At 41.3% G+C, this 24,096-nt stretch overlaps 1 protein-coding gene and 1 pseudogene across 1 annotated transcript; one reads left to right on the forward strand and one right to left on the reverse strand.

Moving 5' to 3' along the window:
• Nucleotides 1–760: 760 nt before the first annotated feature.
• Nucleotides 761–20,928, forward strand: LOC134378929 (small ribosomal subunit protein uS13-like; annotated as a pseudogene).
• Nucleotides 20,929–21,059: 131 nt separating this feature from the next.
• Nucleotides 21,060–22,919, reverse strand: NHLRC1 (NHL repeat containing E3 ubiquitin protein ligase 1). The gene has a single exon (XM_063097876.1). It carries the CDS (start codon nt 22,885–22,887, stop codon nt 21,700–21,702), a length of 1,188 nt encoding a protein of 395 aa, XP_062953946.1. The 5' UTR covers nt 22,888–22,919; the 3' UTR covers nt 21,060–21,699.
• Nucleotides 22,920–24,096: the final 1,177 nt, after the last annotated feature.

Here is a 24,096-nt window from a genome sequence, read left to right on the forward strand (position 1 = left end):
TTATCTACTCAGCCAGGTCTCCCGTGCGCTCTGAGTTATGTGAGCAGGGTGAGGGTCTATGCATAAGCCTGCAAATGATTTACAACCCTATTTCAATCTGTTCACTATACAACTGTTGTATGTACCCCAAGGAGACACAGATATCCAGCTGGTCGGCTGCTGTCAGCGACTCCCCTAAGTTTAATAAACAGATATCTCTACCTATTAACTGGTTGAATTCTTTGGAATAGAACCCTACGCTAGTCCCCTCTCATATTTGGGGCTCCTGCGATACAGTTGAATAGAGCACTGTGTTATAACACCAAGGTCAAGGGTTTGGATCCCCATACTGGCCAGCTGACAAACAAATTTAAGCAACAGTACTCATATGTATCCCTAAGCCAATTATAAGAGATGTTGTTATTATCAGTGGTTTTGGGATGCCCTGTCACTGTGACCTTCATTAAAGTGGAAAATTGAGAGGTAAGTAGATATGTTGTCAATCTGACTCTTGCAAAACCCTCATTGATACTTACAGTAGCTGGAGCCTTAGGCTGTCTCACCTTCCCAGGCTCTCAGTAGGGCATTTTGCCAAAGAACACCTGGCAGGGGCTCCCAAACTATCTGGGCATGGGTTATTCCTGGAATTTCCCCCCAAATTCTTATTTTCTATCCCTTACTCTCTTGTTAAGCATCATTGGAATTTGAAATTATTGCTCTGTGAGAAATGCAATCTGGCTCTTCCATAAGAGGACTATGTGCTGCTGGTGGTTCTGCTGCCATGTCTCTAGTGATCCCTGAGAAGTTCCAGCACATTTTGAGAGTACTCAACACCAACATCGATGGGTGGCAGAAAACAGTATTTGCCATCACTGCCATTAAGGGTGTGGGTTGAAGATATGCTCATGTGGTGTTCAAAAAAGCAGATATTGACCTCACCAAGGGGGTAGGAGAACTCAGTGAGGATGAATGCATGACCACCACTATGCAGAATCTGCACCCGTATGAGATCCCAGACTGGTTCTTGAACAGGTAAAAAGATGTAAAGGATGGAAAATATAACCAGGTCCTGGCCAATGGGCTGGACAACAAAATCTATGAAGACTGGGAGCAACCGAAGATGATTTGGGCCCATAGAGGGCTGCACCACTTCTGGGGTCTTCATGTCTGAGGCCAGCACACCAAGACCACGGTCATTGTGGCCATACCATGGGTGTGCCTAAGAAGAGATAATCGTAGGCCTTGTCTGTTAATAAATAATTTCTCTACCTATGGCAAGAAAAAGAGAGAGAGAGAGAGAAAGGAAAGGGGAGGAGAGGGGAGGGGGGGAGGGGTGGGAGGAAGGAAGGAAGGAAGGAAGGAAAGAAAGAAAGAAGGAAGGAAAGAACATCTGTAGCTCCTCTCCTGTGTAGCTTCCCCGCCGCTGCCCTGCCATCAGCTACCCACTGGAACAGAGGGCAAGTGGTACAAATTATCAGCTCTGCATCTGTTCCACAAACCTTTTTTAAAAATTGTGGTAAAATACACATAACATGTAATTTACAGTCTTAATCATTTTTAAGTGTATGATTTAGTACTGTTAAGTACATTCATTGTTGTGCAACAAATCTTCAGAAATTTTTTCATCTTGCAAAATTGAAACTCTGTATCCTTTAAGCAACTCCCTCTAGACCCTGGCAACCACCATTTTACTTTCTGTCTCTCTGAAGTTGACTACTCTAGGTATCTCATAGAAGTGGAATCATACAGTATTCATCTGTTTGTCACTGACTTATTTCACTTAGCATAATGTAATGTCTTCAAGGTTCATCGATGTCATAGCAGGTGTCAGAATTTCCCTCCTTTTAAGGCTGAGTATATTCTATTGTATGGTATACCACATTTTGTGTATTCACTCATCCATCAATGGACACATGAGTTGCTTCCACCTCTTAGCTATTGTGAAAAATGCTGCTAAGAACATGGGTGTACAAATATCTCTCTGAGAAATATCTTTTAATTATTTATTATTTAATTAATTTTAATTATTTAGGGTATATCCCTAGAAGTGGAATTGCTGGATCATATGATAATTCTATTTTTAGTCTTTTGAGGAACCACCACACTGTTGTCCATAGCAGTGACACCATTATACATTCCCACCAGCAATGCGCAAAGGTTCCAATTTCTCTACATCCTCACCAACACTTGTTATTTTCTGTTTTTTTTAATAGTGGCCATCCTAATGGGTGTGAGGTGGTATCTCATTGTGGTTTTGATTTGTCTTTCTCTAACGATCAGTGATGCTGGGCGTCTTTTTATGTGCTTCTTTGGGTTGCATACCTAATAGCCATTTCCTCTTGTCTTCCTGGCTGAGGTTTAATTTAATCTCTCCCTGACATGATTTAGGAGTTATTCCAGATTAGTCTAAATCAGTGCTCCTCAATTCTGGCTGCTCATTAGAGTCACCAAGAGTAGCTTTAATAAATACCCGTGTCTGGACCTCGTCCTCACCAATTAAATCAGAATGTCTAGAGATAGTCCTGAGCATTGGTGATTTTAGAAGTTTTCTACGTTAGCCCCAAATATTCAAATATGCTGCCAGGATTAGGAACCATGGATCTAAAACAACCATAGCAGTCCCATTCCCCTGGACAGTGATTGGATTAGGATTGGTCATGTGACTTGGTTCTAGTCAATGTCACATGATAGCTTCTAGGAAATAGTTACTTTTTCTTAAAAGGAGACATGGGATAGGGTGAAAGGTGAGATGAATGGTTTCTCTTCTTTCACCGAGTATGCTTCTTAGAGCTAGGGCAGTCTTCTCCCAACTGTGAGAGGAACTAGCCCGAGGGAGTCAGAGCTGCAAAATGTAGTAGGACCCAGGCAGCTGATGATGTTGAGTTGCTGACTTGACCCACCCTGGAGCCACCTTACCTATGAAGTTCCGATGTAAGAAAATAAATGTCCTTCTTATTTAAGGTGTTTTGAGTTCAGTTTTCCATTACTTGAGCTGAAAGTATCCCAGAAATACACTTACTATGTGCTCAGGATTAAAGGAAGGCACAGGGCTGTCCTTATGGAATCTGTTATGATAAAAGGAAAAAAAAAAAAAAAAAAACAAGACCTTGTCTTAAACAGACTTAACCCCTGGGTTATCATATTGAAAGTCTGAAGCTCTACTGCCCAAGGATTTTAAGCCTCACTCGGAAACCAGGTGGGACAGGAAATCAGGAAAATTGGACAGGTTGCACAATCAGCAGCCAGACCTGAACTCGTGGCATCCTGAGCTTAAATCCAGAGTAGAGACACTCTGAATTTAAGCGCTGTCTCTGCCTCAACTTGCCCTATAGTCCAGGCCAAGTCCTTAAATCCTGGTTAGTTATAGGGTCAGGATCCAACATAACAAGGGAAAGAAGTTTTGTTCATGAGAAAATTCGGAGTCCAAACCATGTAAGTCTTTAGACATTAAATGTAACACCTTGGTGTGATACCTGAGCCCAAACAAGTAACTAATTTAAACTAATGGCCAGCCAGGTAGTACTTATTAGGTTACATGATTCTCAGGTTTATAGCAGGAGTAACCTTTTTTAGCCTCTTCTTTCCAGGAGGAGATCTAGGTGTTATCTCTAGATCAGCCTCATGTCTACTACAGTTTCCTTCAAGGACACCTGTGGAGGTGGCTTCTGAGTAGGTAGTGGATATCACTATTTAGTGAGTCCCAAGAGAAAGGCTGGGTGAGGGGCACATAGGATATTCTGTTGGCTAGGCACAGTTCTTTGCCAACGTAGCCATTATTCAGGACTGACAAATCTCAAGATACACCAAAATGCTAAAAAATGATAAATGATAAACCACTTAGCTAACAGCACTGTGTGACAAGAACCAGCCATAGGAGGGTTTTGATTCAATATAAAATAGTGAAGAGTACTGTGTGTCTAGGAAAGCCATTGAAGTAGAAAATACTAAAAGCATATTTACCATCAACCTTTTGGAATCTATTTTCTCATCTCTTCTTGTAGATAGTATCAAAATATGAAATGAACGTTGATGAATATTAATAGAGTTTATTCAGATCTCCACCTGTCGGTAAACCACAATTGACCTTCAAACCTGCTTGGTTGGCTTTGTGGTCTCTATCATGCAGCCAAAAGCCTGCATTAGTATCCCTGAAATCCTTAAAAGAGAGACTTGCATAAAATGCATCTCAGTTTTAGAATGAATGTGAAAATTTTGGGAAAAAATGTGCAAGGAGGAGAAGAGGACTGGTGTCAGGTCTGCCGCGGGCCAACCCGAACAGCCCTAGCCTTGTTCCCTTTGGTGGGCGAGCGAATGGCCCGGATTCCTCTTTCCCTCCTGTCCCCTTTGGAAGGAGACGGGGGAAGAGAGCCGTGAAGAGAGGTGAGCACAGCCACAGGCCCCAACCAGCCCGGTTTAAAGGACACTCAGACGTGGCGGGGGTTCTGTCGAGCAGTTCCGTTTATTATCACACAAGCACTTGCTTTTAAAGGCAAATAGGGAAGGGAGGTTTTTACATCCTCCAATCAGCTTAAAGGTTACAAGAGCATGCATCCTATCTCAATGCCTAGCTATTGCAGTCATGCAGTGTTCACAAGCGCAGAAGCCCGTATTTGGCCAATAAGGGCTAAGGCAAGGTTCCCGCAGACACTCCCACCCTACTTCCTCCCAGCACCATCTTAGGCTGCCATGTTAATATGCCCTTGTGGGCCCATAATGGCGCCGCTTGTAATGTCACCTAAGGTGGCATTAGTTTTTAAGGCCTGAGAGCCTGGGATATTCATGTAATTGGATGAGCATTAATGTTGGTTCCCGTGCTGTTTTGTTTGAACAGAAGCAGCATAGTGATGCCCCCAAGTCTGTCATTAGGTCTGTGAAGACCCTTGAAAATAGATGGATTTTGAGTGTGAAAATTATAAATAAAGATAAATCCTACCCATTGTACAAAATGTATTTAAAATTATTGCTAGAATTTTGAAGACACAGGTAAGTGTGGAAAATGCAGAGCACTTTAGGAAGATAAAAGACAGCACCACACACGATGATAATTGCTGCAAGTGTTAATGAAGAAAGATGATTCTTCCAATCAGAAAACAAAGGTCATCTTGTACAGAGTGTTAGTGTGTCAGGAGAGAAGAGGCTAAATGCTAAGCTAGAACTGACTGTTTATGAAAACTAGAAGTTAGGAGAGGGGCTTCTGATGTTTACAAAATTTGCAGAGATATTCTGCTGCTGGGCTTGTGCTTGGGAAGATGAGTAGGACCCAGAAAGTGGGATGGTGGCTTTCTTGGCACTTCTGGGCCATCTCTTGAAGGCAACTGTATGTGCCGGTCTTTCTCACAAGCCCACCTTGGGGTGTGGGAGTATTAGTATTTTTTTTTTTCTTCTGTTTTTAAGGGAGTATGGAGATATAATTAAGTCAGGGTTGATCCTGCCCTTCTGAGTGAGCCCAAGGTGGTTATTCTTCCTTAAATAAAACCTGCCAGAGACATTGTCTCACCATATCTTTTCATCCTGAAAATAAAGGCCACACACAGAGACTGAGAAAGAGAAGCATAACCAGAAAAGCAACCAAATACAAAAGCTCAGAGGAATAGGAGGACGGGAGGGAATATGAGAATTCGGAAACACAAGGACAGAACCGAATCATGGGAAAAGTTGGTACTCAGCCTTGGGAAAAAATTGTGAGAATTCATGCCTCTACTACTGCACTTATCAAAACACTGGATCTTTGTTGAGATAAGTTTGGAAAACACTGTACCCTACATCTAACCCCACCCCACCAGGTAATTTATAATGCAAAATAGCTTTTTAAAAAAAATCATTACACAGTGTAAACATTTTTGAGGCCCTTTACCAATTTCTCCCTACAGAATAGCTTATTAATGGCTCTGAGAAGTACTACTGTAAAGAAATCTATTTAACTCATAAATTTATTGAAATACACATTTCTGTTCCACATTACCTCATTTTAGTAACATCCTGTAGGGCTAGAGTTCTATGCTACACCTTTGTTACCTGCTGCTGTAGTGTATCGAGCACACATGGCAGCCACAGGAAAAGTGTTTGGTTATAGGAAGAAGCATTATGTAACGGGAAAAGCACCAAACTAGGTTAGGAGTCAGGTGGGCTGACAGCAGCTGCTGACTCTCCAATTCTGCGTATCTATGTAGAAAACATGTTATGTGTGGCTCGTATTGCTGAAAATCCAAAATAAGAGAGAATTCAAATGGCAGCAGGGTTTAGAATCCTAGTTTTTCTCCTAAGTAGATTAATCAGCTTGTCTAAGTTACTTAACCTCTCCAGACTTCAATGTACTCATTTGTAAAGTTGGGGAGTTAGACATCAGGATCTTATGATCCTGACAAACTTTAAAACCTTATGTATCAAAGAAGCTCTAATCCGAAAACATCCTTTCAATAGGTACCATGCAACGTTCCCCCCAGTTGTCAAAAAAACATAAAACAACTTATTAGCAGCTTGACTTTCCACTCAAAATTCAAGGGAACCAAATTATTTTCTTCTATTGTGGAACTCTGAGCACAGACTAAAAACCGGGTTCATACTGCCTTGACATAAGCTGTAAAGCAAAGTCCTTGAAATGTATGATGTTTTCTAGAATAGCCTGCCTTGGACTCTCTTAAGGTTCTTATAATTTTATTTTTTTCATTGAAACATAATTGATTATACATATTTGTGGGGTACAGAGTTGAATATGAATACCTACATACAATGTGTGATGATTAAATCAGGATAATTAGCATATTCATCATTACACAATGTAATCATTCTTTGAGTCCATTAACCAATTTGTTGCTAATCCTCCTTTGCATCCCGCTTTCCCAGCTCTAGTAACCACAGTTCTGATCTCTCCTTCTGAAAGTTCAACATGTTATAGTGATTGTTGTTTCTTAAGACTCTTTTAGATAAAAGTCACAGGCAATCAATTCAAGTTTATTTAAGGAGAACAGAGAATTTACTGGCTTAGATAACTAGGACATCTTCATAGATAACTAGGATTATAGCTTCATAGTTCCTAACTGCCATGCTCAGAGAGAGACGTAAGGACTGCCCAGTTAGCTTACTTGTTAGAGTATGATATTGGGTTCATATACCCTTACCTAACAGCTGTCAAAAATAAATAAATAAATAAATAAATAAATAAATAAATGTAGTGCCTTACTGCAAATATTTCAAGCAAAATAATAATTTCTAAGAATTACCGAGTTCTTACCACATGTCAGTCACTGATCTACTGCACATGTGTGAACTTATCTAGGCCTCACAACAATTCTGGAAAGTAGGTACTATTAAGTTTCCATTCCAAAGATAAGAAACTAAGCCTCAGAGAGATTAAATTGCTTGCCTGCTTTCTGTACGTGTGATCTTGGGCAAATATGTTAACCTCCCTGATCCTCAGTTTCCTCACTTGTAAAAATGCCAATAGCAACTATTTACTAGGCTCTTAGGAGGATTGGATAGGTATATGCAAGAACCGAAGGATAGCATCCAACATAGAATCACTGCATACAACAGGAAGCCAATAATTCTCTGTATCATTTCCACTTGCTGTTCTCTCAATCCTTGCCCCTTTCCCTGTAATGGTCAAAAAAAAAAAAAATTTTTTTTTTGGCTTCATAAATCTCATGGTCTTTAGCAGCATTTGATAAGATAGAAAGTGTTACAATGGATCACAGCTGTGGATGTAAGGAAGAAAGCCTCAAGCATCAGAGCTAGAGCAAAGCTGGGACCAAGATATAGTGTCTGCATTGAAAAGATGGAGCTGAGGGTAACAACAAGGTCAAGGCTGTCAATCTAGCCTGGATAGGAGCCAGTAACAAGACCAGAACACTGGATGGCCAACCCCACGCACCAGACAGGAAACACTTTAACTGGAAGCCTCTTAGACTGCTCCTGCTGGGGTAGGAGCCAGCTTTAGAGTGTGCCAGCAGGAGAGCTGCAGGTGGTAGTCCATTCTCCCCATAAGGGAGAGGGTAATGAGTTAACCTGGCTGGAAGGGAAAGTATAGAACCCAAGTGAAGGTTATATCCTGACAGGAAGCCTTTCATTGATGGTGATTATATGAAGAGATGGTGCCAAATAGTATTCATAAATTATTTGGCAAGTTTCACCGCAAAGATAGGATCTTATAGAAAATGTAACACATGCCCTGGCAAAAAACACCTCTTGACTCAATTGTGAAATATCTCATCAAATCCACATTACTGAGAGTGGTTTTCATTAAAATTGGAGTAGCTATTCTGGATTTCTTGACCAAGTGTTAGGTGCCTGGAGTCAAAATTATTCTAAGGCTCCATATTTCTCATACATTATTCTTGAAAATTAGTCAATGTTTCTGAGCCCTTTTAACATACAATTCCCAATCTATTAAATGGAGCCAGCAGAAGAAAGCTTGCAATTGCTTTATCTTGAAGTTGGGCTAGGGCAGGACTCAAGCACTACCCTCAATGCCAAAATATCTAACAAAGTCCCGATCCCCCAGTGCTTGTGGCCAGGTGCTGAGCTTTACAAGATTCCAAAAGCACAGAAGGACACCTCCCATGACAAACATCTTGAATTAGAGAAATATTTGTTATGTCAATTTGACTTCTCCTCTTATAAAATCTCTGGTTGCCATGATAATGGGAAAGGGCTAAATATGGGAGGGAATTATAAAATACAGTAGGAAGTTTTTATTGTAATACTCATTAACATTCATAAGCTTTATTCGAAACGGGTACTTGTGACCTGGGCAGATATTAATAGATTTACTACTTTGGTGTTTAGCTTAATGCTAAAATGTCAGTAAAATATCCTCAGGTGCCCTAAAATACAGCTGTCATTTTTTCTTCTTTGTATAACTCCAGAATCCTGACTGGCTATAGTTATAGAAAAGAAGATCCTGATATTGGTAACACAAAGAAACATAGTAGACTGAAATACAGCTGTTTACTTTGAATTCATTTTGGATGAAGCAACGAGTGTTTATAACATTAATCGGTCTGGAATTTTAGGCTGACATCATTTCTTCTATTATGCCTTTTCCGTAGTGGCCATGTGGAGTTATCTCTCCCTCTTCACCGTGCATGCTTTGAGCACATCTTTACAATAGCACTTAACCATTCTATACCATATTCTTGTCCATCTCCATGCCAGACCACTAATGCCCTAAGGGCATCTTTCTATCTCACCGCCTAACACATTGCTTCACATACTGTGAATACATAGAAAATATTTACTGAATAAACAATTGCCCACTCCAAAAAAGATCAAAGAAATGTGAAAGATTTCTTTAAATGGATAAACTTCCTGTCCCAGTATGTTCAGTAAGCTTCAACTGGCTGATCTTCCTACGGAAAACAACTGTAAAAACTCTGCAATATATATATATGATTTCATGAAGAGTAACCAGGCATTGGAAAGCAACCAAAAGCAAGAAGATTTTGAAGAGGATTTCAGCCTTGGAAGAAAGATACGGCACTGGGTGAGTTTTCCTATTTTCCTGGTTTCTAGTTACAGGAATTGTCCTGATCCATACCGCGCAGTGTGGCTAAAACTTAAATAGAAAACCGTTAGTTTCTACTATCTGAACAACCAGAGAACAGTTTTAGGCAACCAGAACTGCTGGAAAGTGAGAGAGAAATTCTGAAAAGGAAGGAGTCAGAAAAAGTGCCACTCAATTTGTGTGTACGTGAACTCTGCCCAAATCTCTGTCTGATCTTCAACCCTGTGTTCACCAGGCAAAATTCAAGCAATGTACCTAGGAGCAAAATGTTGAACTGAAACTTGAGCTGATGATTAAGAAAAAGAATTTACAATTTGAGTCCAATCAAGTTAATTGTCTGTTAAAACAAACAAAAAGTTTAGCAATCTTAGAAGAAATATACCAGAATTACGAGTCTCCATAACGTAACAGTCACAATGTCCAGGATACAATTAAAAAGTAACCAAAATATGAAGAAAGAGTAAAATGTGACCCATTCTCAAAAGAAAAGATCTTAACTGAGATCAGCCCTGAGATGATCCTGATGTTGGAATTAGCAAACAAGAAATTTAAAGCAGGTGTTTTAACTATCCTAAGATATTAAGGAAAATACACTCATAAGGAATGAACAGATGAAAATTTTAGTAGCAAAATAGAAAAAATAAAGAATAAATGAAAGTCTAGAAATAATAATATAACATTTAAAATAAAAATTCACTGGATGGGCTTATCAGCAGAAAAGAGGCTGAGAAAAGAAACTGAGAAGAAAGCCAGTGAACTTGAGGATGTATTAATGGGATTATCCACTCTCAAGAGGAGGGAGGAAACAGATTTTCCAAAAATTTGAACGAAAATACAGGGACCAATAAGACAATATCAAAAAATCTAACATATATGTAATTAGAGACCTGGAAGAAGTAGTGAGAGAAAATGGGGCAGGAAATATATTTGAAGAAATATATAATGGCCAGAAACTTCTCATGTTTTATAAAAGACAAAAAATTACAGTTTCAAGGAAATCCACAAGAAGACATAGAAGGAAGAATAGAGGAGAAAAGCAGAGGGGATAAACTGAAAACAATAAAATGGAAGACCTAAATGCAATCACATCAATAGGTACATTAAATATTAATGGACTAAATAATACAGTAGCATCCCCCTTGCCACTGAACATATATCCCAAGACCCCACTGAATGCCTGAAACTGCAGATAGTACCAAACCCAATATATACCACATTTTTACCTATATGTACATACCTACAATAAAGTTTAATTTATAAATCAGGCACATTAAGAGATTAACAACAACTAATAATAAAATAGAATAGTTAAGTAAAATAAGAGTCACTTGGGGGTAGGGTGGGGGGAAGATAAGGGGTGAACTAATGGGGACAAAACTATGCTATCTACAATAAGTGAGTCATTGTACAAGATATGCATGCATTGAAACAGTGCAGTGTACACCACAAAAATAAATCTAAATAAAATTGGGAAAAAAAAGGGGGTTACTTGAACAGAAGAACTGTGATACTGCAACAGTTGATCTGATAACTAAAATGGCTACCAAGTGACTAATGAGTGAGTAGCATATACAGCATAGATACTCTGGACAAAGGGATGAATCATGTTCTGAGCACTGGTGCAGGACAGCATGAGATGTCATCATACTACTCAGAATGGTGTGCAATTTAAAACTTACAAATTGTTTATTTCTGGAATTTCCCATTTAATATTTTTGGGCTGCAGTTGACCATGGCTAACTGAAACCACAGAAAGCAAAACCCTTAATAAGGGGGAACTACTGTACCATCAAAAGGCAGAGTTTGTCACAATGAATTAAAAAAAAAAAAAAAAAAGCAATATCCCACTATAAGCTTTCCACAACAGCTGCAATTTAAAAATAAAGACATAGGCTGGCTGGTTGGTTCAGTTGGTTAGAGTGTGGTGTTATAACATCGAGGTCAAGGGTTTGGATCTCCGTACTAACCAGCCACAAAAAAAAAAAAAAAAAAAGACAGGTTGAAAATAAATAGATGGTAAAAGACATACCATGCAAAGAGTAAGCATTAGAAGGCTGAAGTGGCTAAGATCAGATAACATAAACTTCAAGACAAAGAATATTATTAGAGATAAAGAGGAACATTTTATAATATAAAAGAGACAACTTATCAGGAAGCCATTAAAATCGTAATTGTGTATGTTTCTAATAATAGAGCTTCAAAATACATGAAGTAAAAATTGATAGAATTAAAGGGAGTAATAGACATTTTATAATCATTACTGGAGATTTTAACATCCCTTCTTAGCAACTGATAGAACTAGACAAAAAAATCAGTAAAGTCACAGGTGAAATGAACAATACATCAAACACATTGACCTAAATTAATATGTACAGAACACTACACCCTATATAATATGCATTCTTTCAAGTCTACATAGTATGTTGACCAAGATAGACCATATGGCAGACCATAAAACAAATCTCAATAATTTAAAAAATTTTTCCTCCATAAACATGAATGACTATCATTAAATTTAAAATAATTAAAATCATACTAAGTGTATTTTCTGACTACACTGGAATTAAATTAGATCTCAGTAACACATTTTGTGCAAAAATTCCAAATGCTTAGAAAGTAAATAATATATTTTGAAATAATCTCTGAGTCACAGAAGAAATCACAGGAGAAAACTTTAAAAATTTTGAACCAAATAACATGAAAATACAGCATCAAAATCGGTGGGCTGCTGCTAAATCTGTGCTGAAAGCGAAATTCTTGGCTTTCAGTGCTTATAGTAGAAGAGAAAAAAGGTCTAAAAGCAATGACCTAAGGTTCCACCTTAAGAAACTAGAAAAAGAGTACAGCAAATCCAAAATAAGTAGAAGGAACATAATAATAAGAAATCAACGAAATAGAAAAGTAGACAAATAATGAAGAAAATTAAAGCCAAAAGCTGGTTCTTTGAAATCAATAAATCAATAAACCCCTCGCTGGACAGATAAAGAAAAATAAAGAAAATATATATTACCAATATCAGAAATGAGAGGAGTTACTACTACAGATCCAACATGTATTTAAAGGATAAAAAGGGCATATTACAAATAACTTTATCGTCAACAAATTCAACAACTTGGATTAAATGGAAAATTTCCTTGAAAAATACTATTTACAAAACTGACACAATATGAAGCAAAAAAATCTGAATTGCCCTATATATATTGAAGAAATTAGATGCATAATAAAAACAAACTTTCAAACAAGAAAACTCCTGGCCACAGATTTGACAAACGAATTCAATCAAACAGTTAAGAAAAAGTAACATCAGTGTTACACAAATTCTTTCAGAAAACAAAAGAGAATACATCCCAGCTCATTTTTAAGACCAGCATAACGCTAATGCTAAAACTTGACAAAGACATTACCAAAAAACAAACAAAAAAAGTTAACTGAAAAACTTCATAGATAATTATAGAAATGCATTTGGAAGTCCTCATCTGTTTCATTTGTGCAGATAGTTCTTCTAGCAAATTTAGCAAATACATATAGAGTGTTCTTATTAGTTTATCAGAAAAGAGAATGTACTAATTTTAAGATTTATATTTCAGTGTCCACCAGGGAGGACTAATACAGTCTTGAGGAACGTAACTCCAAAGTATGATGAAATTGGCCTCCTGTATCATCAATTTCACAGCCATCCGGGCATATCAATCCATGGCTTGAAAATGGAAATAGAGTGCACAAGCCTGTGTATCTGGGAAGAAAGTTCATTACATTGAACTTTTATTTTGGAACACCTTGCTCATCAGAATGTGGGCTGGGTAGAGGGCCTGAATGGCTGACTTGAAGAAACCGGAGCAGGAGGTTCCTCTGATCCTACCACACTCGTTACCATGTGACTACACCCTGCACCCTGCAGCTCACTGCCATGCTGCTCATGTTTGATCTCCTATTTATAGAGCTCTTTTCCCTCGGTCCAGCAGCAAGGACAAATTGTCCTCATGATCGGTGAAAAACAAAATCCTGAATACATACAATAAATACAATAAGCTGAATTTTCCTGGTTATAATACAGTCTTTGATAAGACTAAAAAGATCAAGAGCTTAATTAGAGTTCACTTAAATTGTACTGTGTAAAATCTAAGTACAATATTTCATCTCTGTAGACGATCATATTTTCTTTATGAAACTTGAGACCTCTGCTTAACCTCAACATTTTTTTGTATCTTCATCACTTTTTCTTTTTTCTTCTCATCATCGCACAGATGTGCTGGCTCATCTTGGGTTCTGTTCACAGCAAGAGCTGGTCATTTGGCCCTGCTGAACTACAGGGGGCTGGGAATTGTGAAGGGCAGATGGAATATTTGGTGAATACCTCTCTTTCTCTCTCTGCCATAGAGCTTTTGTTTCTCATGTTTTGAGATCTCCAAAATTGAGCTTCAGCTGAATGCTACGAAAATTTACTTTTTGGCAGAAGAGTTTGCAGTTTATATGATACATTTACTGTTTTACAAAATTTGGATATATAAAATGATTTTCACAATAATTAGAGTCAGCTCAATTCAAAAAATGGTAGGAACAGTTTTCTCTAATTAAAAGTGATTAAACATCTTTATGGTTATCTACCTTTTCCAATTCTACAATGAGCATGTGTTACTTCTACAACTCAGGAGGAAAAAATTACAAAGAAACAACCATGAAAGAAAGGGCACATAACAGGAGGGAGAAATAGGAGAGAACTTTGGGGCCTCAGTGTTTGGAAGGAGCCTCTTCTGCCATTTGCCCTGTGGCTCTTGAAGTCCCTCCCCACCTTATAAGTTAAGCCCTACACAACTCTCTGATGTCAGATCAAAGCACTACAGAGCACTGTGGGCTAGACAGCTAAACAATTACATGTGGTGATTTCTGAAAATAACAAGCACATCAAGCACATATCATTTTCCTTTAACAAAAACATTTTATTTAAGCGAAAAAACAGAACTTGACACCCACCACTAAGTCCTCCCCTAAGACCCTGCCATAGCTCTAGCTCTTGCTATGTAAACAAGTGTCTCTCAGTAGCAGACATGCAGCAGTATGTAGATCACATGACACACAGAAATGGACAGGATTGGTTTACTTTATGAGCTGAAGCTCTGAAACCTCAGAAGAGTTCCAAAGTTTCTTCCTGAAGAACATGACCTAGGGCTGACACAAGTTGATGTGAACAGTGAATATGATAATACCACAAAGGCATGGTTGGGATATTTATTTGTTCGCTAAAGCAGTGGCACCCAACTGTGGCTGCACATAGAATCACTGGGGGTGGGGGTGGGGGGCAAATTTTTAAAAATACCTGCTGTCTCCTAACCTAAAACACCAGGATTTGGTTATGTAATCTTGGGCAAGTCACCCCTTTCACTGTGAGTCTCAGCTTCTTCACCTGCAAAGTCACCTTAATAAAACCTGCCCTATCTGCCTCAAAAGATGTTGTGAAACAATTCACGAGTGTTATGAAAACATTGGTTATGTTTAAGTTCTTTAACCATGTTCCTTCTAAACAAAGGCTCCTTTTCATAAAAAGGACAGGCACTGCTAGAATATATTTGATGACCACGAAATAGAAGGAGGTTATCTAGCACCTACAGGAACTGAGCCTCATGACTTTGGACTCAGTAGGGCCTACTAATGCAATGACTGAAGGGTTTGGCCTCATGGTTATGGCTGAATCGGCCAATCTGGAAATACCACAGTGTTCTCTTGAGTCAGCGTGCACTCAAATCTGGGTGTTATTTGAGAAACAAACAGTAAAGTATCCCAGCAGATGTCGTGAAACAGTAAAAGTTGACTTAAGGAAAGTTGGGGCAAAAGGGTCATTTGTAAAAAAACATGAGAACTTTACAGATAAATGATCAAGTGCTGGGGGTACGTGTGTTCGTGTGTGTGTGTGTGTGTGTGTGTGTGTTTATTCCCAAACTCTGACTTTGAGATCCTTTCCCACTAGAAGATTGATGCGGAATACAGAAAGGTCCATTTTCTAGTTCTGGTTCTGTCCTTAACTACCTGCGTGACCTAAACGAATCCTTTTACTTCTATAGGCCTCAGGTGTAATTTGAGTGGACCTTAATAGAAATTTCCTGTTTCCATCCAGTCCTAAAACTCTATGGCTTGAATCACAATTTCTTTTTTTTGTGTGTGTGTGTTGTTTTTCGTGACCGGCACTCAGCCAGTGAGTGCACTGGTCATTCCTATATAGGATCCGAACCCGCGGCGGGAGTGTCGCCGCGCTCCCAGCGCCGCACGTTACCGAGTGCGCCACGGGCTCGGCCCTTGAATCACAATTTCATCTGACCATTTTAATAGTTATTTAAGATGTTCATTGTAGCTACTTTTATGATATTGTTAGTCAATCCAATGAATGATTTGACCAGAACCCTTTGTCGAGAAATTAGCCACCTATTCTGTCATTGTTTCTGAGGGAAAATATGAGCCGTTCTTCAACTACTGTAGTGGATAGACTGTATATTACAGGTTGTAGCCTGTCAGTCAACATACATCTGTGGAGGAGCTGCCCATGCTGTAGGGGTGGTTCCTGGGAAAGGTTGAAGCCTCTTTGTGTACCCATTATTAACCAAAATTAACCTAAGATAAGTTCAACAATGCTCCAAGCACACCACTAGCAGGTGTAGGGGTAGGTGGGAAAACACACACTGTTGATTTTTTCTCTATTCTTAGCAACAATAAACACAGAAGACCAACTTCTGTGATCAGATGTGTGGGGACTTCTCCCCACTGGCAAGTAAGCCAACAGTTCTTCAGCAAGCACCAACGAGGTGTCCACCAATTCAATTCTGACTCTATTTACCTGTGAGAGCATCAGATCCCACAGGTTGAGGGCTCAGTCCCCAAGACTGCCCCCACTTTAGATGTTAGTCACAAGTTCAGGCCTTCGGAACTTCTGACCAGCAAGCTATAAAGCAGGGTTCCCACAACCTCTGCCTTGGGTTTGATTAGTTTGCTTGAGTGGCTCACAGAATGCAGGGAACACGTACTTATGTTTAGTGGCTTACTGTAAAGGGTCTTACAAAGGATACTGATGGAGCGATGCATAGGGATAGGTATGGGTAAGGTGCACGGAGCTTCCATGCCCTCCCCGGGCGCCACCCTCCAGAACCTCCATGTGTTCAGCTGTCCGGAAGCTCCCTGAGCCCCGTGCTCTTGGGTTTTTACGGAGGTTTCTTTAGTAGGCATGACTGATGAAATCATTGGCCACTTGTGATCAACTTAGTCTTCAGCCCCTCCCCTCTCTCTGGAGGTTCCTCACCTTGGTCTTTGCTGTGACCAGCCCCCACTGAAGCTACCTAGGGGCTGCCAGCCATCATTAGCATACGAAAAGATTCCTATCACTTTGGAGATTCTAAGAATTCCAGGAGTTGTGTGTCAGGAGACAGGAATGAAGAACAAATACATATTTTCACAATATCAGCAAGTGATGCAGAAGGAGTAGATATCCCTGCCTGACATCAGAGAGCTAGCATACCGGTGCTGTCTCTTCCCTTCACGGTTAGATGAAAGATGTGACTCAGGAAGACTTAGGTAAACCCCAGTACCTCAAAGTCCATGTGCTTGGGTGAAAATGGACAATATGGTCACCGATAACATGAAGTGCTTCACACAATCCCAAGCCAGGCTGCCACAGTTACCATAGTGCTTCTGCAACTATGAGTCACTCAGCAAACCCACCACAAATCATTTTAATTGTAGATCAGCTTCCCCAAGCTACCCAGCTCCCTACACCACTTCCCTTTTATCAACAAGAGGGATACATAGTCTAGAAAAATTCCTTGGGAAAAATGCATTAATTCAGCAAGTATTTTTGAATGCCTACAATGTGTTAGGCACTGTTCTGGGCACTAGGCATACAGCTGTAAACTACACAAACATCTTTCATGAAGTGTGCATTCTGGTTAGATAGAGGCTAACACACATGCTTTTCAGATTCTTCTGCATACCTTTTAAACATACTCCAGCTCGCCATGATCTTTCTTAAAATGTGGCATCCCAAAACTAAGCAAAAACTCCATCCAAGTATTCTAAAATGGAACCAGACTTCCAAATCATGACAGCACAGTATATTTTTAACATCTCTATTGATCTCTGTTAAAGTAAGAGGACTGGATGTATTTTACTTATTTTGTTGGCTTGATTTATAACTCTTAAATATTTACACCTGTGATATGGGGCCTCCCATACTCTGTACTCTGGTCTGAGGCCCCACCATCATTAGGGTCGATGTGTTGATGGAAGAGGGTTGCTCCCCACAGAATTAGTTTCTTACTCTAATCAACGTCAGTAGGTTTAAGTCCAATCATCATCAATGTCAGCAGATTTAAGTCCAATTTTCTCCAACAAATCAGCAAAATTGTATAACTTTTCTTAGGTACTTTCTGTTACAAACAAAAAACAGAGACCTATGCACATTAGCTGAAGCAAGGGAGCATTCAGTATAAGGATTCGCGTGGTATAAGGTAGAGTTCTTGGGACTTCAAGAATAGAAACCATCTGGGCCTTGCAGAGGGGCAAAGTGGATCCAAACAGCTGCCCCAAGACACTGAGGACCTCAGTGGTAGGGACCATCATGCTGGTGCCCTGGCGTTACATGACTCTAAGCTGCTGCTTCTGGGGTGCATCTTCTACCTGGATTCTTCTAAGTTGGATCTTTTCTCTGCCTCACTTCTTCTAATTCGTGACTTGGCTTGCTCATAGGGGCTCCTGCACCCCTCTAAGCATGTGCTCAGCATTCCCCTATGCTGCCATCTGCCTGATTTGCTGCATATTCTTCAGTTCAAAATTTCAAGGACAAAAATCTAAGTGTATCTTTTTGCCCCTATTAAGGAAAACCTGTTCATCCCAGGCCAAATTGTAGCCAGTTTCCTTGTCTAACTAATACATTTGATGGGGCATGATTGATGGACTGCCTGTTCTTCGGATAGGTGAGCTCCCCATCCAGTCAGCTATTGCTGGAGGGGATCCTGTAGCAGAAACTGTGGCTGCCGAGGGTTGGCCCACTGGCAGGGCCTGTGGGAGGGGCAGGGTTCCTTAGAAGTGGCTGTGATTGTCCAGTACGGCAGCTGCAGTGAGTCTTGGCAGGCTCCCTAACATATTTCCTACATGGTCTTCAAGAAAAGTTTGTCTTCTGATTAACCATGATATACCACCATAGCATATCCCTATTAGTAGAACCCTAACCACCAGTATATATTTCTTCTGTAAGGATTATTAAATTAGCTATCATCAATGGTTCTTCCTCATTTCTCTGAGGTGCATGGGATAATGCTTCTTCCTCGAGAGGTACATAATTCACTTTCAGTGGTGTCTGCACCCCACTTAGTGGGGGGCCAGGAAAGGTCTAGAAAGACACTAGTGAAGTGGTGATGGTTTGGTTCCTGGGATCCTGAGCTAGACTTGCTACAGTGGAGATTTAAGAATCTCAACCAAGGTCTTTAGAAGATGCCAAGGAAAAAGACTGAGAAAGCCAAGTCCAGAGGGCAGAACAAGGTCAAAAACAGGAGACAATCCATAGACTAGGAATTGGGCGAACCTGGAACAGATGGAGGGCGAAGAGAGAACTGCTGAGGCAGGAGCCCAAGTGTCCGCATTGGCTTTTATGGACTCACCAGGTGCTGCACGGTGAATGTTCTGGAAGAGCCTGTTTTTGTTTTTGTTTCCTTCTGCCATTGTGCCTGTTCACATTCTTTTGTCTCAGTCCCTGAAAGTCATTCCAACTCCCCTCCATCATCTGGGAGCCTTTTACTTTCTGCAGGGATTATTTGCTCCTGCCTATCTCGAAACTCTCCAAACTCTTTAATAACCTGAGGTTCACTGTGACAAGTCTCAAGCCCTTTAACCAGTTTGCTTTGAAGAATACAGTCTGGAAGACGAATTTTGTATCCGCCTTACAGGTCACTGAAACTATTCCCTCAGCGTGGGTGTACTTGGAGATGAAGAAGAAAAGCAACCTTTGTTTCTTCCCCGGGGAAACTCTGCTCCTGTGTTATGCCATTCCTGGGAAGAGCTGCTTTATGTACATTTTATGTTGCATATCCTGCCCCTCCCCCCTCTCCCAAGCCTGACAGTCTACCAAGGAGAGGTATAAGAGTCAACAGTCAGCTGTTAACATATGTCTGATCCACTCCCCCATCGTCTCACAGACTTGCCCCTGATTCTGTGGGGTAATCCCACAGTAACAAGCAATAGCTTGTTCACATACCTCCACGTGTGTTACATATTCCACTCCTTCACTATGAGAGCTGTCTGAAAAAGACATAAACACAGCTTTAAAGTCATAGATGATGCTATTGATAATTCCAAAGAGAAAATCTCTTGAATTGGCTCAACTGACTCTAAGATCATTAAAATGTTGTTCCTAAGGAAAACGTTTTAAGATCAGCCCGCAGTTGCCCTACTTGCAAATGACCAAGTCTGAACTCACATCTCTACCTGGAACAACTTTTCTTCTTACACACTCAGAATACCTGCGAACACCAATCTAGGGGTGACCGCTAAGGGTGGGGTATGTGTGTGTGTGTCCCTGGAATTCCTATTTGGAATGCATTTACAAACCGTGGTCCAGGGTACCAAAAATCTTACTGTTAGTGGTGCTATATGATGGAAGCATTGAAAGCAAGAATTGGTTTCTGTGGGTTGGTATGCGAGCCAGGCTCTTACTTTTAACTCCAAAGGACAAACTTACAGTCCTTTCAAACATATCTTACTCATAATTTGGGGGCTGTCTCCAGTATATACATTATATCTATTAAAACTTTGTATAACAGAATACTTTTTTGTTGATAAATCATCAGTTATTCCCTAAAGCAAACTCTCACCTCTCAAAAGGAACATTTTCTCTTTGAGAAAATATTCCTGCTGCTTTTGAGGTGCTGGTTATTTGGAACTACTTCAACAGCCCTAAACTCTAAGATGTTTGCACTAGCCAAAAACATACGACTTATAAAGAACTGGCCACTTGACCTGAAATCTCTACCTACTCATTTACTCAATTGAAACATGAGGTGGGCGTTATCTTGGTCAAAGCTACTTCAATTCAAGAAGTATTTAAGTGTTTATTAGTGGCCTAAAATGATCAGGAAAACTCTTGTGTCCTTTGAGCAGTGTTTGCACAAACACATGGGACAAATTTAAATTGCACAGAGAAAACCCCCATCCTAAAGTGCTCCAGGCTACCATCCATATAAAATGGCAAGCAAAACCATTTCTGCCATGAACCTATTGTGGTGACTTATCTCCTTAAGAACATAAACATGTAATGGGTATTATCTGTCCCTCTGACACTAGTATGTCGAGTGTTCTGCAGTAGTTTGGAACTGACACCAACACAGGCCTTTCTCAACCAACCAATCAAGTGGTATTTCTTGAATGCCCAGAGTGGAGGAGATACAGGTACTAAAGACACGTTTAATGTGAAGTAATGCAAATGTTATTAGCAATTCTGCAATGTGTATTTTAAAACAACATGTTGTACAAAATAAATATATGCCATTTTTATTTGTCAATTGAAAATAAATAAATTTTTAAAAAGAAAAAATAAAAATAAAGACACGTTTACCTTTTTAATAAGCAGTTCAATTGTTTTTCTTATTCACGTAATTAGGATCAACAGTAATTTCACCTAATGTACCGTCAGAGGAGTTGCAACTGAGCTAAACTGACACTCACCACAAAATCCTTTTGCTCCTAAACTCGGCTCCTTGCTTAGTGTATCTAATGAAAATAATTAACTACTTGTAAAGAGTACACATAGGAACAATATACGCTCACAATATTTTTCTCACATCTGTTATCTTATTTGAAAAAAAGGGGTTTTGGAGTCAGAATTGAGTTCAAATTTTAACTGTCATAGTAAGTAAGTGTGTCCTTGGGGAAGTCACTTAAGCTCTCTAGGTCTCAGTTTTCTCATCTCTAAAATGAGAAATTTTTAGAATAATAAAAATTAACTCACTGGGTAGTAAGAATTAAATGAGCTAATATTTAAAAATTTCTTAGCCTAGGAAGTATGCATTCAGTAAATGGTAGATTTAATTATTATTTTTTAATAATTGCCCCAACCTTTGTTAGGTGGGCAGTTATAATTATCCTTGCCTGCCTGGATGGGATTAAGTGACTTATCCAGGGTTAAACAATTCATTAGTGGCAGCACCAGGGCTTCTGATTCCAGGCCTCAGGATCCCTGCCACATCCTATCACCCCCAGTCAACTTTATAGACTTTTACAGAATGGGATGCAGTATCCAGCACAAGAAGAGAATTCTCCTTGGTGAAAGTCAGAGCCACAGGATGGAAAAGACCATGAGTGACCATGGGCCTCACTACTGGAAACTCCTCAGGTTTTCCTAAGCACAGGATAGATGGACCAGAGTTATCTGCAACAATCACATTCCCCTGGTGATCAAAGGTCACGGCAGAGGCAGTTATTTTGGAGGGGAAGAAGAGGCTCAGCCCAAAGGTATCCACCTGGCCGATAAGCTGCATACCTGAGCTAAACACCTTCACCCTGGTGCTGCAGGCCTCAGTCCCCAGAGCCAGGGGGTGCTCTAGGACTGCAACAGCCCCTGTGAGCCAGGACACGGCCACCCCTCGGGGATTGCACAGATGAGCTTGCAACTTTTCAGTCCTCCGAAGGACCCCTTCCGGGAAGTCGACTTCCAGGAGGTGCAGGGACCCTGCTTCCGCATCAGTTACCAAAACCCCATTCTGAGGGGTGGTCTCTACACCCCAAGGTAAGGAGAACTGGCCTCCAATGACGAGCTTGATCTGGCCAAAAAAATCAAACGCTTTGATGGAGCGGTCGCCAGCGTCAGTGACAATCACGTGACAGTCGCTGGTTACGGTGACATCCAGTGGGTACTTAATATCTTGGGCAGCGTCCCCCTTCTCTCCAAACTGATGCGCACAGCCTCCCCCGGAGTCAAAGATCTTGACCCTCCTCCTGCCGTCGTGCACCACCACGACCCGCCCGGTCTTGGGACACAGCGCCAGCCCGGTGGGGTTGACCAGGGTCCCCCAGCCGCCGAAGGAGTGGTGGCAAGTGAGGGCCCCGGGCCCGCAGGGGACGGCGCGGTGGGCGGCCGGGGACGGGCGAAGCGCAGAACCCAGGAGCTCCAGCAGGTGCAGCACCGGCAGGCAGTCGCTGGTGTCGCAGCCCCGGCAGGCTCGCCGGCAGAAAGGGCACTCTAGGGCCAGCGTCCGCGGGTGCGCCAGGGCAGCCACGCAGGCCAGGCAGACCACGTGGCCGCAGGGCAGGTTGCGCGGGCGCCGCTGCTGCCGGTGGCCGAACCTCTCAAAGCACACCTTGCACTCCAGCAGGCTGGTCTCGGCCTCGCGCACCAGCTCCCGCAGCGCCGGCCCGCCCACCGGGGCCTCGGCCCCCATGGCACGGTCCTGGGAGCTCCCTCCGCGCCTCCCCGGGTCACGGTCACGGTCACGGTCACGGTCACGGGGCGGGGCGTCCGCCCTGACGTCAAGCGCAGCGGGCCGCGACCTGCTGCCCCCTGGTGGGCGAGCGCGGCACCGTTTACGCAGGGCCTGATCTGGACGTTCGCGCGTTGTGCAGACCTGCAGTCTTCACCAAAGTCACGGGTAGATTATCCTCCACAGATGAGGAAACACACCTATTGAGGACACGGGGGTTGCTCTCTGTTACTAGTGTGTTATTAGTGTGTAAGTGCTAGAGCAAGAACTGGAACCCAGTCTTCCAACGCTGGTGCCCCGCAGTGTTTCCAGTCCGCAGCGCTGGGCGCCAGGGCTGGCCGGACGTAAAACCTGGTCCTTTAGCTCATGATCCTTGTGATCTGACTGGGAAAACACAGACACAAGAGGGAAGTTGAACTCCAAGGAGGTGGTGAGGCAGGTGATCCTTTTTTAATCCTTTGCTGCCCACTGCGGGGTAACTAGTAGTACTGCACCATCAGTTCAGCTCTGGGATTGCAGCCCAACCCAGGTGCCCGGCCCTGCCTCAGAAGCAGGAAAAAACAGGCGTTTAGAGAGGTAAACCAGAGAAAGCGGCGATAAACCTGACATATTTAAGAATGTTCATAGTAATCGCTCTACTGCCTGGTAGTTAGACAGTATAGTACTGGAAAGTCTTGTGGCACATGATATATCTACTCTAATGATTTACTGATATCTACCCTAAGGATTTATTGTAAAGAATCTAATGGGAAATTTGCAGCATGGAAATATACCTTTATGGCATTTAATTGTGAGTTAAGGTTTTCTCAATTACACAAAGCTTCAGAACTAAAAAACATTTAGGGTAGAGTCTTTCACAACTGAGGATCCCCACATCTTAGCTGGGCATCCTTTGCAATCATTTTCTTCATCGGTTGCTGCCTCCCTGTGGAATTAGCCACGGTTTCTATTCCAGCATTTCTGTCAACCCAGGCTAGCACTCTCTCCCTTAGCCCTTGTCCTTTTTGTACTTTACCAAGTCCATGGAGTCCAATTTACATTTTTATACATTCTTAGCATTGTGCTTTATCTTCATCCCTCTTTCTTCTGCTCCTGTCTCTGAAGAGATAAACTAAGTTCTGGGCGAGCAGGGACCACATCTGGTTTTGCTCCGTGCAGTATCTCCAGTGC

The sequence above is a fragment of the Cynocephalus volans genome, chromosome 5 (assembly GCF_027409185.1).
Source record: "Cynocephalus volans isolate mCynVol1 chromosome 5, mCynVol1.pri, whole genome shotgun sequence".
Classification (NCBI taxonomy): domain Eukaryota; kingdom Metazoa; phylum Chordata; class Mammalia; order Dermoptera; family Cynocephalidae; genus Cynocephalus; species Cynocephalus volans.